At 43.8% G+C, this 21936-nt stretch overlaps 1 protein-coding gene across 1 annotated transcript in view; it reads right to left on the bottom strand.

The window, feature by feature from the left end:
* Znhit6 (zinc finger HIT-type containing 6) overlaps positions 1–20435 on the bottom strand; it is a 39044-nt gene extending 18609 nt beyond the window's left edge. Inside the window, exons 1-5 of the mRNA XM_051195856.1 lie at positions 19909–20435; positions 18895–18960; positions 18704–18810; positions 18531–18616; positions 12623–12726 (exon numbers count right to left, since the gene is read on the bottom strand). Coding sequence (XP_051051813.1) covers positions 12623–12726; positions 18531–18616; positions 18704–18810; positions 18895–18960; positions 19909–20435 — 890 coding nt within the window. The remainder of the gene's footprint in view (positions 1–12622; positions 12727–18530; positions 18617–18703; positions 18811–18894; positions 18961–19908) is intronic.
* Positions 20436–21936: the final 1501 nt, after the last annotated feature.

Genomic DNA, 21936 nt, shown 5'->3' with positions numbered 1-21936 from the left:
ACAGATTGGTAAAATGGTGGGCGTAATTACTAACAGTACTGCCCCTTTCTGTTTAAGGATAACATCTCTGAGTCCCACAAAACCAAAGGTATCCAAGGTTCAGCAAGGGTTTGGCCGAGGTTTTCTGATCTTATCCCAAATATTCACATCAGTAGCCAACCACATACAGATACTATGTATTCTCAAGTGAGGCAGCACTGGCCCTATATCAATGCATGAATTCATGTCCTCTAAATGGACAATAAATATATAAACAGACACGCAGCTTATCAAACTGCCACAGAATGCAGTTAGGAGGGAAAGGTCCGAAAGGCTCCCCGGGGAGGGAGACATTAATACAGGGTTGAGAACTAGATGGCACATGCATGACATGGGGAATACAACTATTCTTCATCATCCTTTCCCGGCTTCAATAAACTAATATGTAGATGCAGACACTGGCAGGGGGTCCCATGCTCATGTACTCAGTTATTCTTGACTTTCTTAAAACTGCCATTTTAATATCTGAAGCTCTATGAGAATCCTAAGGAATATGGAACTCCGAGGTCATCAGCTCCTTTTAAATGACACTACTCATGCTTCAGGGCTTGCTCAAACTCAGTAAGGAAGTAAGCACAGAAAAGAAATGTGCTGGTTATCCGATCTGCAGATGTACTGTGACTATCTGAGACGCCAGGGAAGCGGAGACAGACACTGTCGTTGCTGATAGAGTCAAGCCTCTGGAAGTGCAATTCCATAAAAAGCTACAAACAAAAACTTATCATTTACGATAGTCCAGACCCATGCTCATCAGTTTCATTCCTAGGAATTTACACCGAAGAAATAACTGAGCAAGTAATAAGATAGGCATAACTGTCCACTGTGCGTATTATAGTGGGACTATCGGAAACAACCTCCATCCTAAGGAAACAGATTTGCATAATGAATGTTAATTAGCTCTAAGGAACAGGCAGAACTATGCAGTGAGGTAGGAAAGTATGCATGCTGAATGATGTACTTCCAAGTCTGAGAGTTATAACACAGAATGCTTTCATTCTTATTTAATAATAGGTCTGCATTAAATAAATCTTTCACATATGATTTATTTTCCACCACCAATAAAACCAAAGATAATTTTTATGAGAAGTGCCAGATAATAGTGAGACAAATATGGGGAGTAATCCTCACATTTTTTTTCTAAACAAAAATACTTTCTTATTAGAAATATTCACTTGAACATGTAACATGTCTCCTTGGAAACTACTACTTTGGGGATGGGGAAGATGGCTCAGTTGGTAAAGAGCTTGCTGGAAAGCATGAGGATCTGAGTTCAGATCCTTGGGGCTCACTGGCCGGCCAGCCTAGCTCAATCAGTGAGTTCCACACTGAGTGTGAGATCTTGCCCCCAAAAAGGTGGAGAGTGACTAAGGAACACTTACCTCTGGCCTTTACACTCATACCACACATGTCCCAATGAGACTGGGACATACATACATACATACATACATGCATACAAACATACATACACACATACATATATGTATCATGCACACTTTATTCTCATAGCTGCAAAGGTATTTTGCTGAGATACATGTCACAAATCCCCACAAAGGCAGCAAGGACCTTTCCTCACGGAGCCATTTCACTGGCAGAGCTATGGGATAAAAGGCTCAAGCAGTCCATCATGGAGGGCAGTCAAGGCAGGAACTCAAGGCAGAGGCTGAAGGCAGGGACTTACTGGGCTTGCTCAGCTATCCTTCTCATACAGCCCACATGGACACACGCAGGGTGCTACATTCCATGGTAGGCTGAGCCTCTTACATCAACCAACAATCAAACATTGCTCCAAACATGCCCTCAAGCTAATCCGATGGAGGCAATTCCTCAACTGAGTTTTCTCTTTCCAAGAATGTCTAGGTTTGTATCAGGAAAAAACAAAAAAACAAAAACAAACAACAACAATAACAAAAAAGACAACACTTTTCATTTATAAACATCAGAAAAGAGAGATCTAAATTGTCAACTATTAGGACATACATAATCATCAAGTAGTACTTGATGGAATTTTAGGAATAAAAGCATTTTGTTCCACTATTAGCAATAAAAACTTATTGTAATTGAAAATTGAAAGAAAAATCTACCAAATTTGGAAACCCTTGGAGGACGAATGCACAAAATAGCTACACAATTCTTCACACACAAACACCCAACCTTTAAAGTATTTTTCAGGATAAAAACTTAAAGTCTCTCCAAAATAAATGCAATCCTTCCTCATAAAAAATAATGTGTTTTATTAGGATTAGTACCATTAAGTATTTCTGGAAGCATGAATACAAACGGCCTGTTTAGTTACTTAGTCTGGATTAAAATAAATAGAATTTGAGAATGAAAACCACAGTTTTACGTCGCGCATCATTATAAAACACTTTCAAAGGGACCAGTTATATATTTTACCCATGAAGTACTCTATAACATGATAACAGGAAACAGGTTAACTAGGTGGTATGGTATATTGTGGTATGGTAGCTAGTAGATGGTATATTGTGAAGGAAAAAAGAAAAAGAACATTTTTAACCACTTATGGCAGTTCTTAATCGGCTGTGTGGTAGAAGGAAGAGTGGCATTTGGGAATGGCTGGCCAGTTCAGAGCCACTAAGGTTCAGGAATACAAGTCTTTCTAGAAAATATCAAAGGGCTCTACATACACAAAATATACCTTTCAAAATAACCAGGGAGCCTCTCACAAAAACACTGTAACGGAAGAAGAGCAGATGCATGCATAAGAAAAAAAATGAGTACCACTATTAAATGCTGGCATCTGTTTCTTATTAACTGTTGGGAAAACATGTACTAAAGGACTCAGGCCGAAGAGAAGAGGAGTTGCGTGTGCAGTCCCACAGATGGCCCGGCATCTAAGTCCGCAGGATGATGACAACAGAGGCCATACTCTCAGCTTGGTTCATACTCGGCATGGTGAAGCCTGATGTTACATGAAGCGAGTCTCCCTGGCAAGTTACTTCCGGTGCCTGCTGCCTTAGGTGTAGAGAGGACCCGTTACAGTGGTGGGACTGTGTGTGGTGTTTCTGAGTGCCTCAATTCAGAGTGCCTTTCAGAGCTAAGTGTGGGCCAGGCACTTGGGCATGATGAACAGAACACAAGGTTCAGGTTGCAGTGATTGAGAAGCTGATATTAACTTCTGGCCATGGAAAGGGCAAAACAATTATTTCCTAGTTTCAGAAAGCTGCTATGAGAGGAGATGACACATCTAAACTAGTGGCAATCCTGCCCATGGCCAATGGGGACATCTGAGCTGATATGGTGGGCAAGAAGCTTACCATCTGAGCAGGTGACCATCGTGGTAACAGAAAACTGCTGACAGACATTTCTGGCATCAGTACAGACTCTGAAGGTAGAAAAGCACTTAGATGTCCCCAAAGTGAGATACGGCTTCTAAATGCTGTAGACCAGGACATTCTAGAGGCATACAGAGAAGGCCTAGCCTGGAAAGACCTCCCTAAGGGGATCAGTCTGAAACTGCTAGGCTTCCCATTTCCACAGACAGGATAAGCTATGACAGTACACCAATGAAACCATCACAGAATGTCCCTGCTTCGGTCGGCACCGCCATAGACAGGAAAGGCAAGAACGAGGAATGAGTAGGCTTCTATTTTTTCGCAGTGCTTTTGGGAGACCTTGCAGTTACTCTGAAACTCCTCCATCAACACCTAAATGCTACATGGAAAAGAAATGGCAAGTTCAACATCTCAGCCCAGCTACAAGTTTACACCAAGCACCTATTACACAACCCTCCAAATCCCACTGCAAAATCTACTTGGTCTCTATGACAACTGCTAGACTCATTAGTTTCACTTTCCCTTGGTCTTTTCTAAAGCCAAGATGCAGAAAAGTAAAAATCTATACTTATATAGACATCACGTTAAAAATAAAAACTCTTGGGAATAAAGCACTACATAGCAAGTGTTCAACGAAACAAGGGCTATTGCGTTAACAAATACAAAGATGGGCATGTTACATGATATAATTAGAAAGTCATAATTTTATCTAAAGAATAAAATGTTTTTAAATTTGTAAAATGTTTGTTATGTCTTTACAAGAGGGACACCTAGTGGCTAGCTTCTAAAATAGTACTGGAGCTCTAAACACTAATTCACATTTCTAACAATGGACATGTCTCTATGATCTTAGTTCTGTACAGATGACAGGTATCTTTGCAGAAGACAAACAAAACAAAAAGAAAATACCCAAGCACATACAAAACACAGAACCCTAAACCCTAAGTCCAAAGGATGGGTTGAGAAGTCTAAAGCTCACAGTTCTAAACAGGAGGTGGGAGAAAATAATCAGAAGATCCCAGGGTTGCGCCTAGAACTGGGCCAGCAGCGGCAAAGCCATAGGAAGATGGACTTTGGCAGAGGAGGAAGTCTAGGCCCTTCTGGTGGACAGGTGGTCAGGCCATTCAAGAATACGGGTTGAAGGTAGAGCAAACACACACGCTGAGTACTCCTATCGAATGATCAGGGCTCAGTCATCACCAGAGAGCCTTCTCCTACAGCAGATGGGAACAAATACAGAGACCCACAGCCAGACATTGCTCAGAGAGAGACTTTGGAACACACAGCCCTAAACAAGATGTCTCCATCAAATCCCTCCCTGGGCAGAGGAGACAGGAGTGAGGGAGACAGAGGACTGGAGGACACCAGGAGAAGAAGGCCTCTCAAACAACAGAGCAAACGTCTATAAACTCACAGACCGAAGCAGCCATCAGAAGGCTTAAAGAGGTATGCACCAGGTCCTCTGCATGCACACTCTAGCTTTCAGTCAGTACTTTCAGGGGACTCCCGAAGGGGTGAACAAGTGGGTCTCTGATGCTTGTGTTTTCTCGTGGGAATCTTGTTTTTCTGTTAGCTTGTCCTATCTAATGTTCATATAATGGTTTCTGTTTCATCTTACTGTATTTCATTTTGTTGTATTGTTGTTAGCTCCTAGAAGCCTGTTCTTTTCTAATGAATGAGAGACAAAAAGGGAGTGGATCCAAATGGGAGAGGTGGGAAGTAACTCACAGGACTAGAGGGAGGAAAAACTGTTCTCACATTATATTGTATGAGAAAAGTCTTATGTTTAATAAAAGAGGGGAAAGAGAAAAGACAGGAAGAAATATGTCTTAAGTACAATATGTTTTAACTTAATAGCTACTAAGTAATCTTATTCTTTCAATGCCCACATTTTAACTTATATTTATTACTTCATGCATATGGGAGTTTTGTCTACATGCATGCCTGTGCACCACATGCATGCCTGGTCCCTGGGGAAGCCAGAGACGATGCCGGTTGTCTTCGAGCTACAGTGAGAAATGGTTCTGAGCTGCCACGTGGGTGCTGAGAATCAGCCTAGGTCCTCTAGAACTGCTGAGCCACCTCTCCAGTCTGCATTTTTAATCATGTGTATGTGTAGATATCTATGCGTGGGAATGACCATGTACAGAGATGTCTGTGAGGATATGTACATATAGACAGATGTCTGTGTGTGGGTTTGTACATAGATCTCTATGTAGTTATATATGTATATAGATGTTTGTGTGGGAAGTACATGTTCACAGATGTCTGTGAGGATATGTACATGGACACAGATATCTGTGTGGGAAGTACATGTTCACAGATGTCTGTGAGGATATGTACATGGACACAGATATCTGTGTGGGTAGCACATGTACAAGAAAACACCCACAGTAGCCAGGAGAATCGGATCTCTTGCAGTTGGAGTTACAGGAGGCTGCGAGCCACTTGACATGGATGCTGATAATCACACTTGGGTCCTCTGCAAGATCAATAATTCCTAATTGCTGAGCTATCCTTCCAACCCATAGTACAACTTTTTGAGGTAATTTCCTAAGGTGTATGTAGTACAGAATGCCTTATTAGCTAGTCTTAGTCAACACAGAAATTCCCTTGATGATTAAGTATAACAAAGTAAAGATAAATTATTAAACTGCATTAAGATAACTAGCTGCACTTAGATATTCCAACATTTTATCGGGTTGTTTGCCTTTATATTAACTGACTTCTAGACCGTGTAAGGTTGTTTTTATGGTATTTGTAATTTTTCACTGCTTTTGACATGCTTACTTTGAGCGGTATTCTTTGTCTAGTTTTCTACTGATCATTAAAATTTCAATGCTAGAAAGCTTATGTGAACCATCTGATAACTAGGTAGTGTATTTATACACGAGTGGCCTCTGGGCAGCGGTGAAGTGTCTCCAAGTCCCTCAGGGTGGCGCTCTTACCGTTTTTCTCACAGAGGCCTCTCTGGCTCACGGCTGCCCTAGAGCAGGCACTGAAAGACTTGCCCACTTGATGTACTTCAGATATTGAATTTTCAGACTAGGGGTGCTTTACTGGTAAAGTTTACGCAAATATTGTAAAACCTAAACAATTCCCAAATCAGAAACACTTCAGTTTCAAGTTTCAATCAGAGGCACTCAGCCCAAGACCAGAAGTACACCACAGTCTAAGTTGTCCATCCAGTGGGAATCACACCTCAGTCTAAGCCGTCCATAAATGAGAATCACACCTCAGTCTAAGCTATCCACCCAATGAGAATACACCTCAGTCTGTCATCTGTCCAGTGAGACTCACACCTCAGTCTAAGCTGTCCATCCAATGAGACTCACACCTCAGTCTAAGCTGTCCATCCAGTGAGAATCACACCTCAGTCTAAGCCATCCATCAAATGAGAATCGCACCTCAGTCTGTCATCTGTCCAGTGAGACTCACACCTCAGTCTAAGCTGTCCATCCAGTGAGAATCACACCTCAGTCTAAGCTGTCCATCCAGTGAGAATCACACCTCAGTCTAAGCCATCCATCAAATGAGAATCGCACCTCAGTGTAAGCCATCCATCCAGTGACAATCACACCTCAGTGTAAGCCATCCGTCCAGTGAGAATCACACCAGTCTAAGTTATCCATCCAATGAGATTCACACCTCAGTCTATGCCTTTCATCCAGTGACAATCACACCTCAGTCTAAGCCATCAGTCAAATGAGAATCGCACCTCAGTGTAAGCCATCCATCCAGTGACAATCACACCTCAGTGTAAGCCATCCGTCCAGTGAGAATCACACCAGTCTAAGTTATCCATCCAATGAGAATCACACCTCAGTCTAAGCCAACCGTCCAATGAGAATCACACCTCAGTCTAAGCCATCCGTCCAATGGGAATCACACCTCTGTGTAAGCCATCCGTCCAATGAGGATCACACCAGTCTAAGTCATCCATCCAATGAGAATCACACCTGTGTAAGCCATCCATCCAATGGGAATCACACCTCAGTGTAAGCCATCCATCCAGTGACAATCACACCTCAGTGTAAACCATCAGTCCAGTGAGAATCACACCAGTCTAAGTCATCCATCCAATGAGAATCACACCTCAGTCTAAGCAATCCGCCAAATGAGAATCACACCTCAGTCTAAGCCATCTGTCCAATGAGAATGGCACCTTGTCTAACTCATCCCTCAGGGGACAAGCACCTTCTTCTCTCTGTAAATTCCAGTTTAACCAAAACAGAGCCACCCCACTCATATATACTCTTCTTTAAGCAACCAACAGGTCAGACAACAGTTTCCGCTAGCAAAATCCAAACCACAACGCAAGCCTGGTAGTGTGGATAAAGACAGATTTTCCCCATGAGGGTGTTGGAATACTTTTTAATTAAAATTGTAGGCACAGATACATAAATGAACTGTATATACCCGTCAACATAATTCTTAAAATCGCAGACACATATCACCTAAATTTCAGAAAGGAACAAAATGGCACATACTACTGCTCTACTCAATACTCCCTGCTAAGGTGAGCCAGAGTCCGGTGTTAGAAACTTACCATCACATTCATACTTCTGGATAGTGATGAGCACTAGATGTGATCAGGAGGAGGATGGAGCCCATGATGGCAATGCCAGCTTCATAAGGAAGAGGAAAGAGAGAGAAAGCCAGCATCTGTCTACTGTATGTGTTTTTTTCTGCTATGCTGTAGAGGCAAGAAGGCCCTTACAAGTCACTAAGCATACCCAGTACCATGATCTTAGACTTCTAAGCCTCTTAAAGAATAAACCAAAACGTCTTTCCCCTGTTACATAACAGAAAAGAGACCAAGACACCTCCAAAGTTGCTACCGTTGTAAAACACAGCAGTCCCTTCTCAATAGTGGCTTCACATCTGCGGTTTCATAACCCAGTTAGCTGTAAGCTGGAGTCAGGTGGAAAGGTCCCCAAATACACAATTCCAAAGTTACAAACTCACAGCTTCAAGTAGTGAGATGAAATCTACTCTCCTTTCCATCAGACGGTACGTGATCCCTGTCTGCCACACCCACACTGTGTGCTACCTGCTTGTGCACCAGGAGCTGCTATCTTAGTCACTAGACTGTTTCAGTGTGGCTGTTGACTTAATGCTTATTTTATTTAACAATGTCTCCAAAGTTGAAGCGTAGTGATGCAGTGATGCTAACAATGTGAACATACAAAAAACAAACACACAAAATAACAAAAGCAAAACAAAAGGAAAATGCTTTAAGTCACACATGAAAGCCCTCAATTTCAGGGCGTGGGCAGGGTAAAGAAGTGGTATGCTGATGTTCCTGAGGTCCAGGGTAAGAACAAATTGTGCTGACTTCGCTAGTAGGCCTCAAACCACAAGCAATGACTTCAGCACTAAGTCTGTAGTTAAGATGGAAGGGAGTTGGCTTCAGTGAGGAGCATAGTGTGCTCTGACTGATGGTGAGGCAGTACACTAGGAAGCTGAGCTGCTGAGCCTCACTGTTGGTCACCATGGAGACACTGTACCATCTCATGCCACCACAATGATGGTAAGAACAGAAAGATGATCTGAGAGAGACCATATCCACAGAGCGCTCACTAGTGTACCCGGCCACAACTGTTCGATTATTTTATTATTGCCGTTGTTACTCTCCTGATATACCTAGTTTATACTGGATGATAGAGCAGGTATGTATAGAAACAAACTATACATACAAGGTCTGGCATTACTCACACTGTTAGGAATCTGTTGGAAGGCTTGGAGTCCAAACCATACATGGAAAAAGGAGGGTGTGAGTGGGCAGCTACTGCATGGTATACATGTACATAAATTTTAAATTTCACACAGCCATACACTGCAATGGGCATGGCTTTACATCTCACTTCATACTGTTGGCAATCATTCTACATCAGTACATTTAATATGGAAAGCATAATTACCTCCTCCTATCTGTAGATGTCTAGGAAGTGATAAGTTCCTAGAAAAATTTCTTAGTTAACAAGTATTTATATTCCTCCCTGTAACGAGTATGGTTTTTCCGCCTGCCGCTTGGTCTTGTCCTGCTGCTGTGCCAGCCCCAAATAATGCACAGAGACTCTGTATTAGATATTATACTGTTGGCCAGGTACTAGTTTCTTATTGGCTAGCTTTGTCTTAAGTATTAACCCATTTCTGCTGATCTATGTATTTTTACATGGCCTTCTCTTACCGGGGAGGCGGCTGGCGTCCAGCTCTCTCCAGACTCTCCATGCTGACTCCTCCTTACTACTTCCTATTTCCTCCTTGTCTCCTAGTCCCTCCTATCTTCCTTTCCTATTGGCCAACAGTGCTTTATTATTAACCAGTATGAGAAACATACAGAATGACCTCTCCCATCACCTCCCCTATTGCCTCTTTCCCACCACTTGTCTTAACCTTCGTATTGCCTACGTAACTATTTAGGACACTAAGGCAGAGAGGACAATCTGAAAAGTCTCCCACTAGGACCTAGTAACAAGAATAACCAAGAGGCCTCTTTGTGAGATAAGCCGAAGACCTCTAAGTGAGATCCCAAGAACAGTGGACAAGTAATAGAAAATTCTACTCTCCAGCAAAAGGAGAGAACAAAGAAAACTTACCTCAGTTTGGGGAGTGGGGAGAGAGGAGTGTAGGAAGAAATTTCTGGAATGACAGTCACGTAGTAGTCACAGGGATTAGGTTAAGGGCCTGAGACTGTAGCTCAGTGGCACAGCCCCTGCACGGATGGGTGAGGGCATGGACTGATCCTCCTGCCCCAATGCCACCACACATATGATTAAGATCCACACATTTCAGTAAACTCTACTGCACCAAAAGGAAGAATGCTAATGAGCTCTAGCTAATAAGGCTGAAACACACGTCAGTGTAACGATGCCTGTAGTGAAACGTCCAAGAACGAGGGATGAAAAAGTGGGTAGACGTGGTTGGTTTGTCAACCTGACACAAATCTAGACAAATCTGGGAAGAGGGAATCTTAACTGAGAAAATGCCTCCATAAGATTGCCCTGTAGGCACGTCTCTGAAGCTCTTGATTAATGACTGATGTGGAAGTGTCTAACCCTCTATGGTGGTACCATCCCTGGGCAGGTGGTCCTAAAGGGGCATAAATAAGGAAGCAGGCTACACAAGCCATGAGGAGCAAGCCAGGGCCTTCGCTTCAGCTCTTGCCTCTAGTTCTCGCCCTGACTTCCTTTCATGATGGACTGTGTATGCAATATAACCCCCTTTCCTCTTTTCCTCCAGGTTGCTTTTGGTCATGATGTTTAACACCACAATGGAAACCCAACTAAGACAGTTACTGCGCAATTAAATTCACTCAGCGACCTAATATATAGATGTAAGAGCTGAGGCAGTTAACATGGTAGGAAGCAGCAGATATTCCCAAGGGGGGTGGCAGAAACTCTTGGGTGACAGTAGCATCCTTTCTTCTGGACAGTGGTTCACTGTCCAGCATGCACCTGGAACCCCAGCCTCCAGAGTCTGAGGCAGCCTGGGCTGAACAAGACCCTGCCTCAAAAAATAAAAAGCTATTATCAGACAAACCTGGAAAGTGCATGATAAAAGTTCAAGTTTTTTCTCAGTCAGGGCCTTGCTCTGCTGCCCTGTGTGGCCCGGGACTTGTGGTCAGCCCACCCTATTTCAGTCTCCTGAGCACGGGGTGACAATGCACCACTATGCTTGACTCACCTTCTACAGGCCCGCACTAAGGAAGTCTAAAAGGGGGGGGGGGGGGGAAGGACCCTAAAAGAACTTTTTTTTTTTGAGTGAACATAAAAACCAGTTTTGTAGACACATTAAAATTACCCCCTCTCACTCACAAAGAAAATGCTGCAGTCAGAAAGATGCAGTTACAGCTGTAAATGAGATCTGAAGCCAGAGTATTTTGGTTCCAGAGAAAAAACAGAAATCAGGAATATGTTTCTGCCATGGTTATATTCACAAACTACAAGGTGTAAAATCATACAGGATGTTTGTAATACAAGCTCAACATATTAAATGTGTTCAGTATAATTCAACAGCTTCAATCAAACTGTGCTGTAACCACTGGAGACAAAACACTACAAGACCAGCCTCACATCTGTGTAATTTCACAAGCAAACATTAGGACAGAAGGAAGAGTTTGGAGAGGTCCATAACCAAAATGAAGGTACTGAACCCAGTGACACAGCAGACAATCTTCCCCACTTCCTTATCCAGAGGCACTCAGAGCCACAAGAACTAATCTGGGATGACAGCCCCAAACGGTTCCTTCACAGCACAACACGCAACCCTAAAGTTAAGCAGAGTACGCCAAATTCTCAGTGTATCAGTTTCAGAGTACACAAATCTCACAGTCGACAAAAGTAAGCAACTGCTTTACCTTGGAAACCAATCATGAACAAAGAGAATCAGTCTCACTAATGTTATGTCTCAAAAACACAAACTAAATGAATAATGCCATTGTGTAATTACAGAACATCTTTTGAAATGGTGGAAGTTTTACCGAATAAAACTGGAATTAGAGTAATTCTGGATTCCAATTTTTCAATTTGTGGAACAGTAAACTGGAAAGGGACACTATAGCTTAACCTATCTCCTCTGTCCCCAGATCTTAAAGAAGAGGCTAAGGGTACACGGTAATGTGCCTGCAGTCCCAACTACATGGGAGGCTAGATGGGCAATCTCCTGAGTAAGAACTGAGACCAGTTTAGGCAATCATTGAAATCTATCTACAAAGCTAAAGGGGAGTCCGTCCCTCCGGGCTTTTGACTTTAGGCCAAGGTACAAAGTGGGTGAGTGAGGGGAGGAATTGATTTAACCAAAGGAACTTACTTAGCTTTTACCATCCTTTTAAGGTTTGAATTTAAGCCCCCCAAAAACTTCCATGATTGGCTAGTTCTCAGAGAAAACTTCAAAACACTATTACTCAAAGCTGGGTTCTCAGCCAAGAACATTGTTGATCACCATTAGAAATGCATGCTATCAAATTCCAACCCAGCTGTAAGCATTACTAGGGCATTATCAGAAATGTATGCCATCAAATTCCAACTTACTGAGATTAAATCACAAGTACATTTACTGGTTCTATATGCTCATTAACATCTGAGCATTTTCAAAGGACAGCAAGATAACTCATCACATTCCCAAATCTTCACTAGTTGGAAGGACATGCAAACATCAGTTTGTCTTGTCATCCAGTAACCGATTATAGAGCACACTTCTGTTAACAATGCTCTAAAGCAAACTAAATCCTGGAGCTTATTCCCCATCAAATTAGAACAGCTACGTAGTAAAAATGAGAGACCTACCTATGATCAAAAACCGTTGAGTTCTCTTTCCTCTTGCTGAATCCATTGGGTAGAAGCTTCAAGAAAATACCTTGCTTTCGGGCACGATTTTTCATAAAGAACAGCTAGCAACAAAGTCAAACATAAGTTAATTTCAGAATGCCTTACAATTTATAATTGTACAAAGTCAAACACAAGTTAATTCCAGAATGCCTTACAGTTTATAATCGTACAAAATGGTATTAAAAACACCTGCTTTTACGTGTGTTACTCCATCTGGGTGGCCTACTAAGCTCAAGGAGGTAACTTTAGAGCCTTGAAGGAAGCATCCTCCACTGAGCCTTCCCCTGAGCTAAGGAAGAGAAAGATCCTTCAAAGGAAGGGTAAATCAAGTCTTCTGGTTAGATGGATAGGAATCTAAAACTTGTGACGCCAAGTTGCAAGTCATAAGTCCACAGACAAGGCCTAGCAATCACCAGCCAAGTAAGAAAATGACAACAAGTTTTGTCATTATGTAGTTTTTTGTAAGTCAGCAGACTTTGGTTTTAGTAATGGGAGTAGCTACAAAAATGAACTCTACCACTGAAAACAGCCAGGCCAGGAGGAGGGAAATGTATACATAAAGATACACATATTACAAACTACATTATGAGCTGGCAAAATCCCCCAAATTATCATACTTGTTCAAGACAGAACACAGCTGTGACACAAAAGACTTACCAAATCTAAGATGGGGAAGTAGAAAGGAAAAAGAGACCACACAAACACCATGTCAAGCACTGATACAGTTTTATTAGTATTGGGCAAAGGAGACAGAAAGCTCTATCACAGTGGCTCTCACCTTCCTACTGCTGAGACCCTTCAATACATAATGTCATTTCTGTTGTTACTTCCTATCTGTAGTTCTGCTACTGTTATGAAACGTAATGTGAAATCTCTGCTTCCATATGGTCACAAAGGGGTCAGGACCCGCAGGTTGAGAAACACTGGCTTAGAAAAAGAGAAGGCAACCCTATAAAGTCAAGTAAGAAATAATTCCTGATGTATGTAGTACTTTAAAATATCCAAGCAAAAACTAACCAAGGCAGGGGTCAAAAAGTCCTATTGCATTCTCTCACTAGGAATACTGTTAGTGAGAAGGACTAGGAATGGTTTAGATAAAACACTCATAAACCTGAGCTCACAGGAACATACTCTTGTTCCCTAGAACCAGTGAGGGACACCAGGCTTTGCAGATGCTCAAGTCCCTTACATAAATGGTGTAATACTTGCATATGACATCTGCACATGTCTATGTTAACTAATCTCCTATGCACGCCCAACATTAGGTAGTTAATAGTTAAAAGGGAATGTAGGGAATAATGGTAAGAAAAAGAAAAAGGGTTGTGGCTGGTCAGTCTAGATTGAACCAACCATGATGGTTGAATCTGTTTCCACAGGCACACATAGACAGACAAGGTCCAAATGTTTACAATGAGTCTCTATTTCTTGCAAACAAATAGGCCGCATGCTGAGTAAAGCAGACTACAATAAATGGTAGAGTACAGCAGCGATGCAAAAATAAATAAATAAATAAATAAATAAATAAATAAATAAATGATCAATGAGACGGAGTAGACAGGCTAGAAACTGATCTAAGCACATATGGCTGCCTGATTTATGATACAGGTAACCCTGGGAGAAACAGGAAAAGATGGACTTCCCAGGAAATGGTGCTATGAAGAGGGATTAGCTAAATGGGAAATTAAAAGGCATTTTCGCTTCCGATGACACTAACGGTCAAATTCAAGAAAATATAAAATGTGAAATGTAATGCTGTGAAGTTTCCAGAAAACAACTATCTCTATAACTTCAAGGTAGAAAATGGTAGGTTCAAAGCAGGGCCACCCAAATGGCAGTGCTGCTGACCATATATAGGAAAGGTTTCCTATAAACACGTAAGGCTACTAACTACAAAGGAAATAAGCAAAAGACAAAGCTTACCCTGAAATTAAGATGTTTGTTCACCAGGAGTAAAAAGACAAGCCATACCAGATAGGTTGTAACGTACGATTGAGTACTGACCAGTATCTAAAAACCACAAAGTCTTCTAATAAACCATTAAAGACAAAGACAGCTCAGCAGGCTGAAGGTGCCTCGGTGGGTAAAGTTTACTGCATAAGCAGGAAGAACTAAGTTTGAAATCACAGAACCTGCACTAAGCTTGGTGTGGTCGAAAAAACCTACCATCCCAGTCTCCTCTGGAGAGAGGGGAGCCAGGAGAGGAGGTAAAGAGAGGACTAGCACCAGAGGCTGCCCTCTGACCGCCACACATGTACCATGGCATGTGTCTGCCCACACTGACTCACAGACAAAGGTAACAGGAAACAAGAAGATGAACAAAAGATGTTTCTTCTCAAGAGAAGTGAACTGTAAAATTAAAACCCAATATAATCCTATACCAATCAGATTAAAAACCAAAACCAAAACCAAAAAACTAAAACCTGGACCAAATATGGACATAAATGGCAAGAATGAAAATTGAAAAAGAAAAAAAGTGAAAATCAGTAATGATATGCTGGGCAGTGGTAGCACACACCTTTAATCCCAGCACTCAGGAGTTAGAGGCAGAGGCAGTCAGATCTCTGTGAGTTTAGGCCAGGCTGGTGAGTAAGTTTCAGGACAGCCAGGAACTCTGTCTTGAATCTTGCCCCACCCCCTCAAAAAGAAAAAAGATAACTGGTAATATGTTCTACTAACATCCAACCAAACTAAGACATAAACACAGCACAACAAAGCAATTCCATGTTTAAGAATAAACCCTAAAAAAGTACATGCAGATAGACCACAATTTAAAACCAAAAATATTCCCAACAGCATTGTTTCACAAAGGGTTTTGTTGTTGTTTTGGTTATTACTGAAAATGGAGTCACCAACAAGAGAATGAGCAAAGGTTTCTTTCCTTCCTTCTTTCTTTCTGTTTTCGCTTTTCTCCATGTAGCCCTGGCTGTCCTGGAACTCACTCTTATATACCAGGCTGGGCCTCAAACTCAGAGATCCGCCTGCCTCTGCCTCCCCAGTGCTGGGATTAAAGGCGTGCGGCACCACGCCTGGCTCAAAGGTGTCAAGGAGCACCAGTGAGGCCAGGGGAGCTCCTGCCCCAGGCCCAGTGACAGCTACATGGGCTGTCACTACAGCACTAACCGTTATACTGCATACATGGGCTGTCACTACAGCACTAACCGTTATACTGCATACATGGACTGTCACTACAGCACTAACCATTATACTGCATACATGGACTGTCACTACAGCACTAACCGTTATACTGCATACATGGACTGTCACTACAGCACTAACCGTTATACTGCATACATGGACTGTCACTACAGCACTAACCGTTATACTGCATACATGGACTGTCACTACAGCACTAACCGTTATACTGCATACATGGACTGTCACTACAGCACTAACCGTTATACTGCATACATGGGCTGTCACTACAGCACTAACCGTTATACTGCATACATGGACTGTCACTACAGCACTAACCGTTATACTGCATACATGGACTGTCACTACAGCACTAACCGTTATACTGCATACATGGGCTGTCACTACAGCACTAACCGTTATACTGCATACATGGACTGTCACTACAGCACTAACCGTTATACTGCATACATGTGCTGTCATTACAGCACTAACCGTTATACTGCATACATGGACTGTCATTACAGCACTAACCGTTATACTGCATACATGGACTGTCACTACAGCACTAACCGTTATACTGCATACATGGACTGTCACTACAGCACTAACCGTTATACTGCATACATGGGCTGTCACTACAGCACTAACCGTTATACTGCATACATGGGCTGTCACTACAGCACTAACCGTTATACTGCATACATGGACTGTCACTACAGCACTAACCGTTATACTGCATACATGGGCTGTCACTACAGCACTAACCGTTATACTGCATACATGGGCTGTCACTACAGCACTAACCGTTATACTGCATACATGGACTGTCACTACAGCACTAACCGTTATACTGCATACATGGACTGTCATTACAGCACTAACCGTTATACTGCATACATGGGCTGTCACTACAGCACTAACCGTTATACTGCATACATGGACTGTCACTACAGCACTAACCGTTATACTGCATACATGGGCTGTCACTACAGCACTAACCGTTATACTGCATACATGGGCTGTCACTACAGCACTAACCGTTATACTGCATACATGGACTGTCACTACAGCACTAACCGTTATACTGCATACATGGGCTGTCACTACAGCACTAACCGTTATACTGCATACATGGACTGTCACTACAGCACTAACCGTTACACTGCATATCCACCTCATGTGTGTGTGTTTTAACCGTAAACAGACTTTAGTGATGTTTAATTTAACCTGAGTAGTAGTAATGCCATGGTGACTGTCCACACGTGTGTGAAAGGTATTGAAGTCCTCACTTCTACACTAAAACGGTCTGATTCAGTCACAGTATTCATGAAATTCTCAGGTCCATGTATCTCACATGTGTAAACTTTAATTTTCCTCCCGTTTGAGGGAAGCAAGAACATGAAGACTAAGTGTGTCTCAAGACACAAGGTCCCTGTTAACTATCTTGTCAAAACTGGAATCACATCACCTTCCAGTTATTTCTAACCGCACACCCAAGCCACCACCATCTCTGACACGGTGGCACACATCCTTGACACTGTCCTTCATGCTTCAGAATTACACTGTGGTTCCCTGACCCCAACCAAGCAGCAAAAGTGATCCTTAAAAAAAGAAAAGAAGATGTGTATGAGTGTCTGTGCACAGTGTATGTGCCTGGTGCCTGGGCCAGAAAACAGCATTGAAGCCTCTGGCACTGGAATCACAGTGCACTGTACATGTCCGTCTAGCCCACAGTCCTCTGCAAGATCACAGCTGACTAACTGCTGAGCCAGCTCTGCAGGCTAAGAGAGCTCTTTTAAAGACCAAACACGCTCAACTCTTCCCTTGCTGTGTTGTTCTTGTTTGTTTTTTTGAGACAGGATTTCTGTGCTTCCTTAGCTTTCCTCACTCTGTAGACCAGCCAGGCCTCAGAAATGTGCCTGTCTCTGCCTCCTGAATGCTGGGATTAAAGGCGTGCACCTCTACCTCCAGGCTTTTATCCCAGCACTCCGAGGTAGAGGCAGGCGGATCTCTGTGACAGACTCCAAAAGCTACAGAGAAGTCCTATCTGGGCATAAACAAAGAAGCCCTCATATTCCCCTGCATGGCCTGCACTCTTGCCTCTTGCCGCTCTGAGTGTATAAAGATCTCAGCCCAGCCAGCCTCCCTTGGTCTCAGGGTTACTTAGAATGCTTGGAACTCTACAGATTTCCCTAACCTCCGTCAGCCTCCCTACCCAGTATGCCCCAGTTACCCTGCTCCTTGTAACCCTCCAAACATGCACATTAGTTCCCAACCTGCATCTTTTTGAGTCAAAGTCTTGCTAAGTGCTGGGTCACAAGCTTGTCCCAGTTGTCTATGTTTCTACCCAAGAGTTTTCCTCCAATGACTCCTACGGTCTCTTTCACACCATGAAGATCACTGCCTAACCCGTCCCTCCCAGAAATGCTCATCTCTATCACCGTGTTGACAATCATATCCCGAAGCTCATGCCCCTCACAGACTACTTTGTTCTCTTTACTCTTCTGACCTGCACTTAAATCTGTAAGAAATTATATCCTTGTTCTACACATCCAGACTCCTCCACTTAACTAAGTCCCCACTACACAACAAACCCCTCAGGGTAAGGACTTTGGATCTATCTTGAATAATTAGGACAGTCCCAGGTCAGGGTGGCCACTTGACAGAGCTGAGAAATAAATAAACTGACTGGAAGAAATCTTAACTTGAAAAGATCAGGAGAAATACTTACATATTTTTTGCGCTTTGGTCTTTTCAAGAAAGTATCTCTTGAAACCTGGTCTGCAGTTCTTGCCACGTCTTCTAAAAATCGATAGTCTTGCAATTTCAGAGAGGAAAAATTAACAAGTGACATACGCCAGTGGCCAGGAAGCATTCAGGTGTGCTATGTACAACCTGACTTACCACTTAGGAGATTCATCTCCGTAAACCGCTGCAGTGAGATATAAGCGGTTTTATCTCGGACTCCGTTACAGGTCAGTTCGGTTTTGTGTTTCTTTACACAGGGCAAACTGCAGAAACAAGCAGAAGGCAGTTTTGTATCTGAAGTGAGTGGGGAGAGAGGTCAGAAATAAGGTAAAAAGTCACACATCTACCTGCAGGAATATCTCATGCAGCGCGGACATCTGTACTTTGCCTCTTCTGTCCCGCAAGTTTCACACCTGCAAAAGTTCACCTGTGACTTAATACTCAAAAATTAACTCCACTTATGAACTTACAATCTTTGAATGCTGAATCACCCCGGACATTTACACCTTATATGCAGGTAGTCAAAGCAAATAAAGCATAGGTCCAAAATCTAATAAAATCTTTTATAGCTGTCACTGAAAATTGTGAAAAATGTTTGCAAATGACATTTACAGTGAAAGGCAATTCAAGAAACCAATATACATATGAAAAAAATCGTCTCATTTTGATTTATTTTTCTACTGTAATTAGAAATAACATGAACTGGTGATTTTTGAAATTTGTAATTCACAGAGATTTTTTGTGTGTGTGTGTCTAAAAGCTGCATTTGGATATCTTAAAAGCATTCACACCAGCAAAACAAGATAGGAAGAGACCGCAGACAAACTTCATGGTAATATATGCCCTCTCCGAAAGTCCACATCCAGTTTAGGATGGACATCAAGAAAACCCAGAATGACTCATCTGTTCTCAACCAAAGCCCATGGAGTAGAATTCGGTTCCGTCAGCCCGAGCTGTGTGACACCGAATCAGATCACCTTCCACGGGAGCACTGCATCCAGAAACAAACATTCACAGGGGCCACGAAAAAGTTCAAGAGGAAGATAAGTGGCTGTCTCCTAACCCCGCCCACTTTTTCATTGTTGGTTTTCATCTGATGTCCCCTGATTTCCTATTTCCTTCAACACGCACAAGTTCTGCACAATGGCTTCAAAGCTACCAGGGTCTGGTTCCGCAAATGTCTCCGATCCCCAGAATTTTCACCCCTAACCTGACCATGCCACGATGGGCCGGGCCACTCCACAGTGTCCCGGAACCTGCTACCGAACACCTCCCTTCACACCTCGGGGACCCACCCACTTCACGCCTGGCTTAAAGCACCGCGCGCGCGCACGGTCCCCCGCGGTTCCTCCCTGCCCTACCTTGACATAGCCAGTTTCCTCTTGCAGCCCACTCGGGGATTCACCTGCGGCTCCTCCTTCACCCGCGCGCCCGCCGTCGCCTCGCTCTTGAGGCGGTCCGGCGCGGTGACCGGCAGTCCCTCCTCCAGCGGCTCCTCCTTCACGCTCTGAGCAACAGGCCACTCCCGCTTTACGTCCTCCTCGTCCTCGTCCTTCACCTTCTCCTCCTTCACTGCCGGCTCCTCCACGGCCTCCTGCTTCACCCGCACGCCCGCTTCCTCGGGCTTCACCTCGGGCCCGCCCGCCGCCTCCTGCTTGACCCAGCCGCAGCCCGCGGCGCCACCGTCCGCGTCCGACCAGTCCACCGCCTCCTGCTTCACCGCAGCCAGGTCCACCTTTATCTCCGCCGCATCCTCCGCGCTCGCCGCCGCGGCGCCCCGCTCCGCCCCATCGCCGGCCCCGGGGCTCCGGCTCCCGCCCAGCTCCCGGGCTCCGTCCCCGGTCCCCGGCCGCGCTCCCTCCGCCTCCGCCTCCGCCGCACACTCCATCAGCTCAGAGCCGAGGCCGAAGCTGCCACGCCGCCCTCCAGCAAGAAGACGGATGCAGGCGAGCCACCGACAGCGCCGCACGTGTGCAAGCCTGCACGCCCGCCGCGCAGCAAAGCAGCGCCCCCGCGCCACGACTCTTCACGACTCCAGGAGTCCTTTACGGCTCCCGGCTCTGCAGACCACGCCCCAGGCTGCAAAACTGGTGTCCTGGGTACCGAAAGGATAGGCTCCGAAGATCACGACCTGCTTTGATATGTGCCAAGTGTTGTTCTTTTGCAATATGTGCCAAGTGTTGTTCTTTTGCTATAATTATTGCCTATGAAACACAAACACGAGAGGAAAGCCTCGCTCCTCCAAAGTTTAGACTATGAAGCCAGCGACTCTCAACCTCCCTGACCCTTTAATGCGGTTCATGTTGCAGACATCCCTCCCCCCATTATAAAGTGATTTTTGTTGCTACTGCGTAACTGTAGTTTTGCTACTGTTACTAGTCTAAATGTAAATGTTTTTGGAGATAGATGCTTGCCAAAGGGGTCGCCAACCACAGGTTGAGAGCCACTTGTCTAAGCTGCTTATCCACATATACACCAGCCACCGAGGTATTAGAACCGGCTTTATGCATGGGTGGTGGGGGGTGCATGCCTTTAATTCCAGCACACGGGAGGCAGAGGCATCTGAGTTTGAGGCCAGCCTAGTCTACAACAAGAGTTCCAGTATAGCCAGGGCTACACAGAGAAACCCTGTCTTAAGAACTCAAAACCAACCAACCAGCCAAAAGTAAAACCGCCTTTAATCACAGCATTTACTCACTAGAGGCAGGCAGGAGGATCTCTTGCGGCTCAAAGGCCAGCCCAGCCTACATAGTAAGTTCCAGGTCAGCCAGGCCGCACAGTGAGGCCCTGTTTCAGAAACAAACAGAAAGGAAGAAAGGGAGGGAAGGGGGTGGGGTGGGGGAGATATACTCTCATCCACTCCCATGAAGATTTCATGAAACCATACATGGGAATCACTTACTACTACCAGCACCTGAAACTGCCTGTTGCCTGTCACAGGCTAATAATAACTCCTCAAATCCATATGATGAAGCCCTTACTTAATCTCCAATACATCACAATTTTGACATTATTTTGAAGACAAGGCCCTTAAAAATCACACTGGTTAAAATGAAGTCATTATAATGGGCCCTAATCCTATCTGATTGGTGCATTTAATAAGAAGTTTGCGTACAAATAGGGTGAAGGCACAGAGGAGCCCAGGAATGTGGTGAGAAGTAAGCCTTCTGTTTGCTAACCCAAGTAGCCTGAGGAAACTTCTGAACCCTTGGCCTTGGACTTCTATAGCTTCTTGAACTTGGAGTAAATAAAAACTCATCCAGTTTGTGCCATCATGTGTTGCTCCAGTACATTGACACCCTGGCCAATGATGATGAAGAACTGGGACATGCTGTTGTGTGACTGGGGAAGAAGTAAATAAATGTCTACTCACCCCAGACAGGGACCAA

The sequence above is a fragment of the Phodopus roborovskii genome, unplaced genomic scaffold, assembly GCF_943737965.1.
Source record: "Phodopus roborovskii unplaced genomic scaffold, PHOROB, whole genome shotgun sequence".
Classification (NCBI taxonomy): domain Eukaryota; kingdom Metazoa; phylum Chordata; class Mammalia; order Rodentia; family Cricetidae; genus Phodopus; species Phodopus roborovskii.
This window is presented reverse-complemented; position numbering and strand designations above follow the sequence as displayed.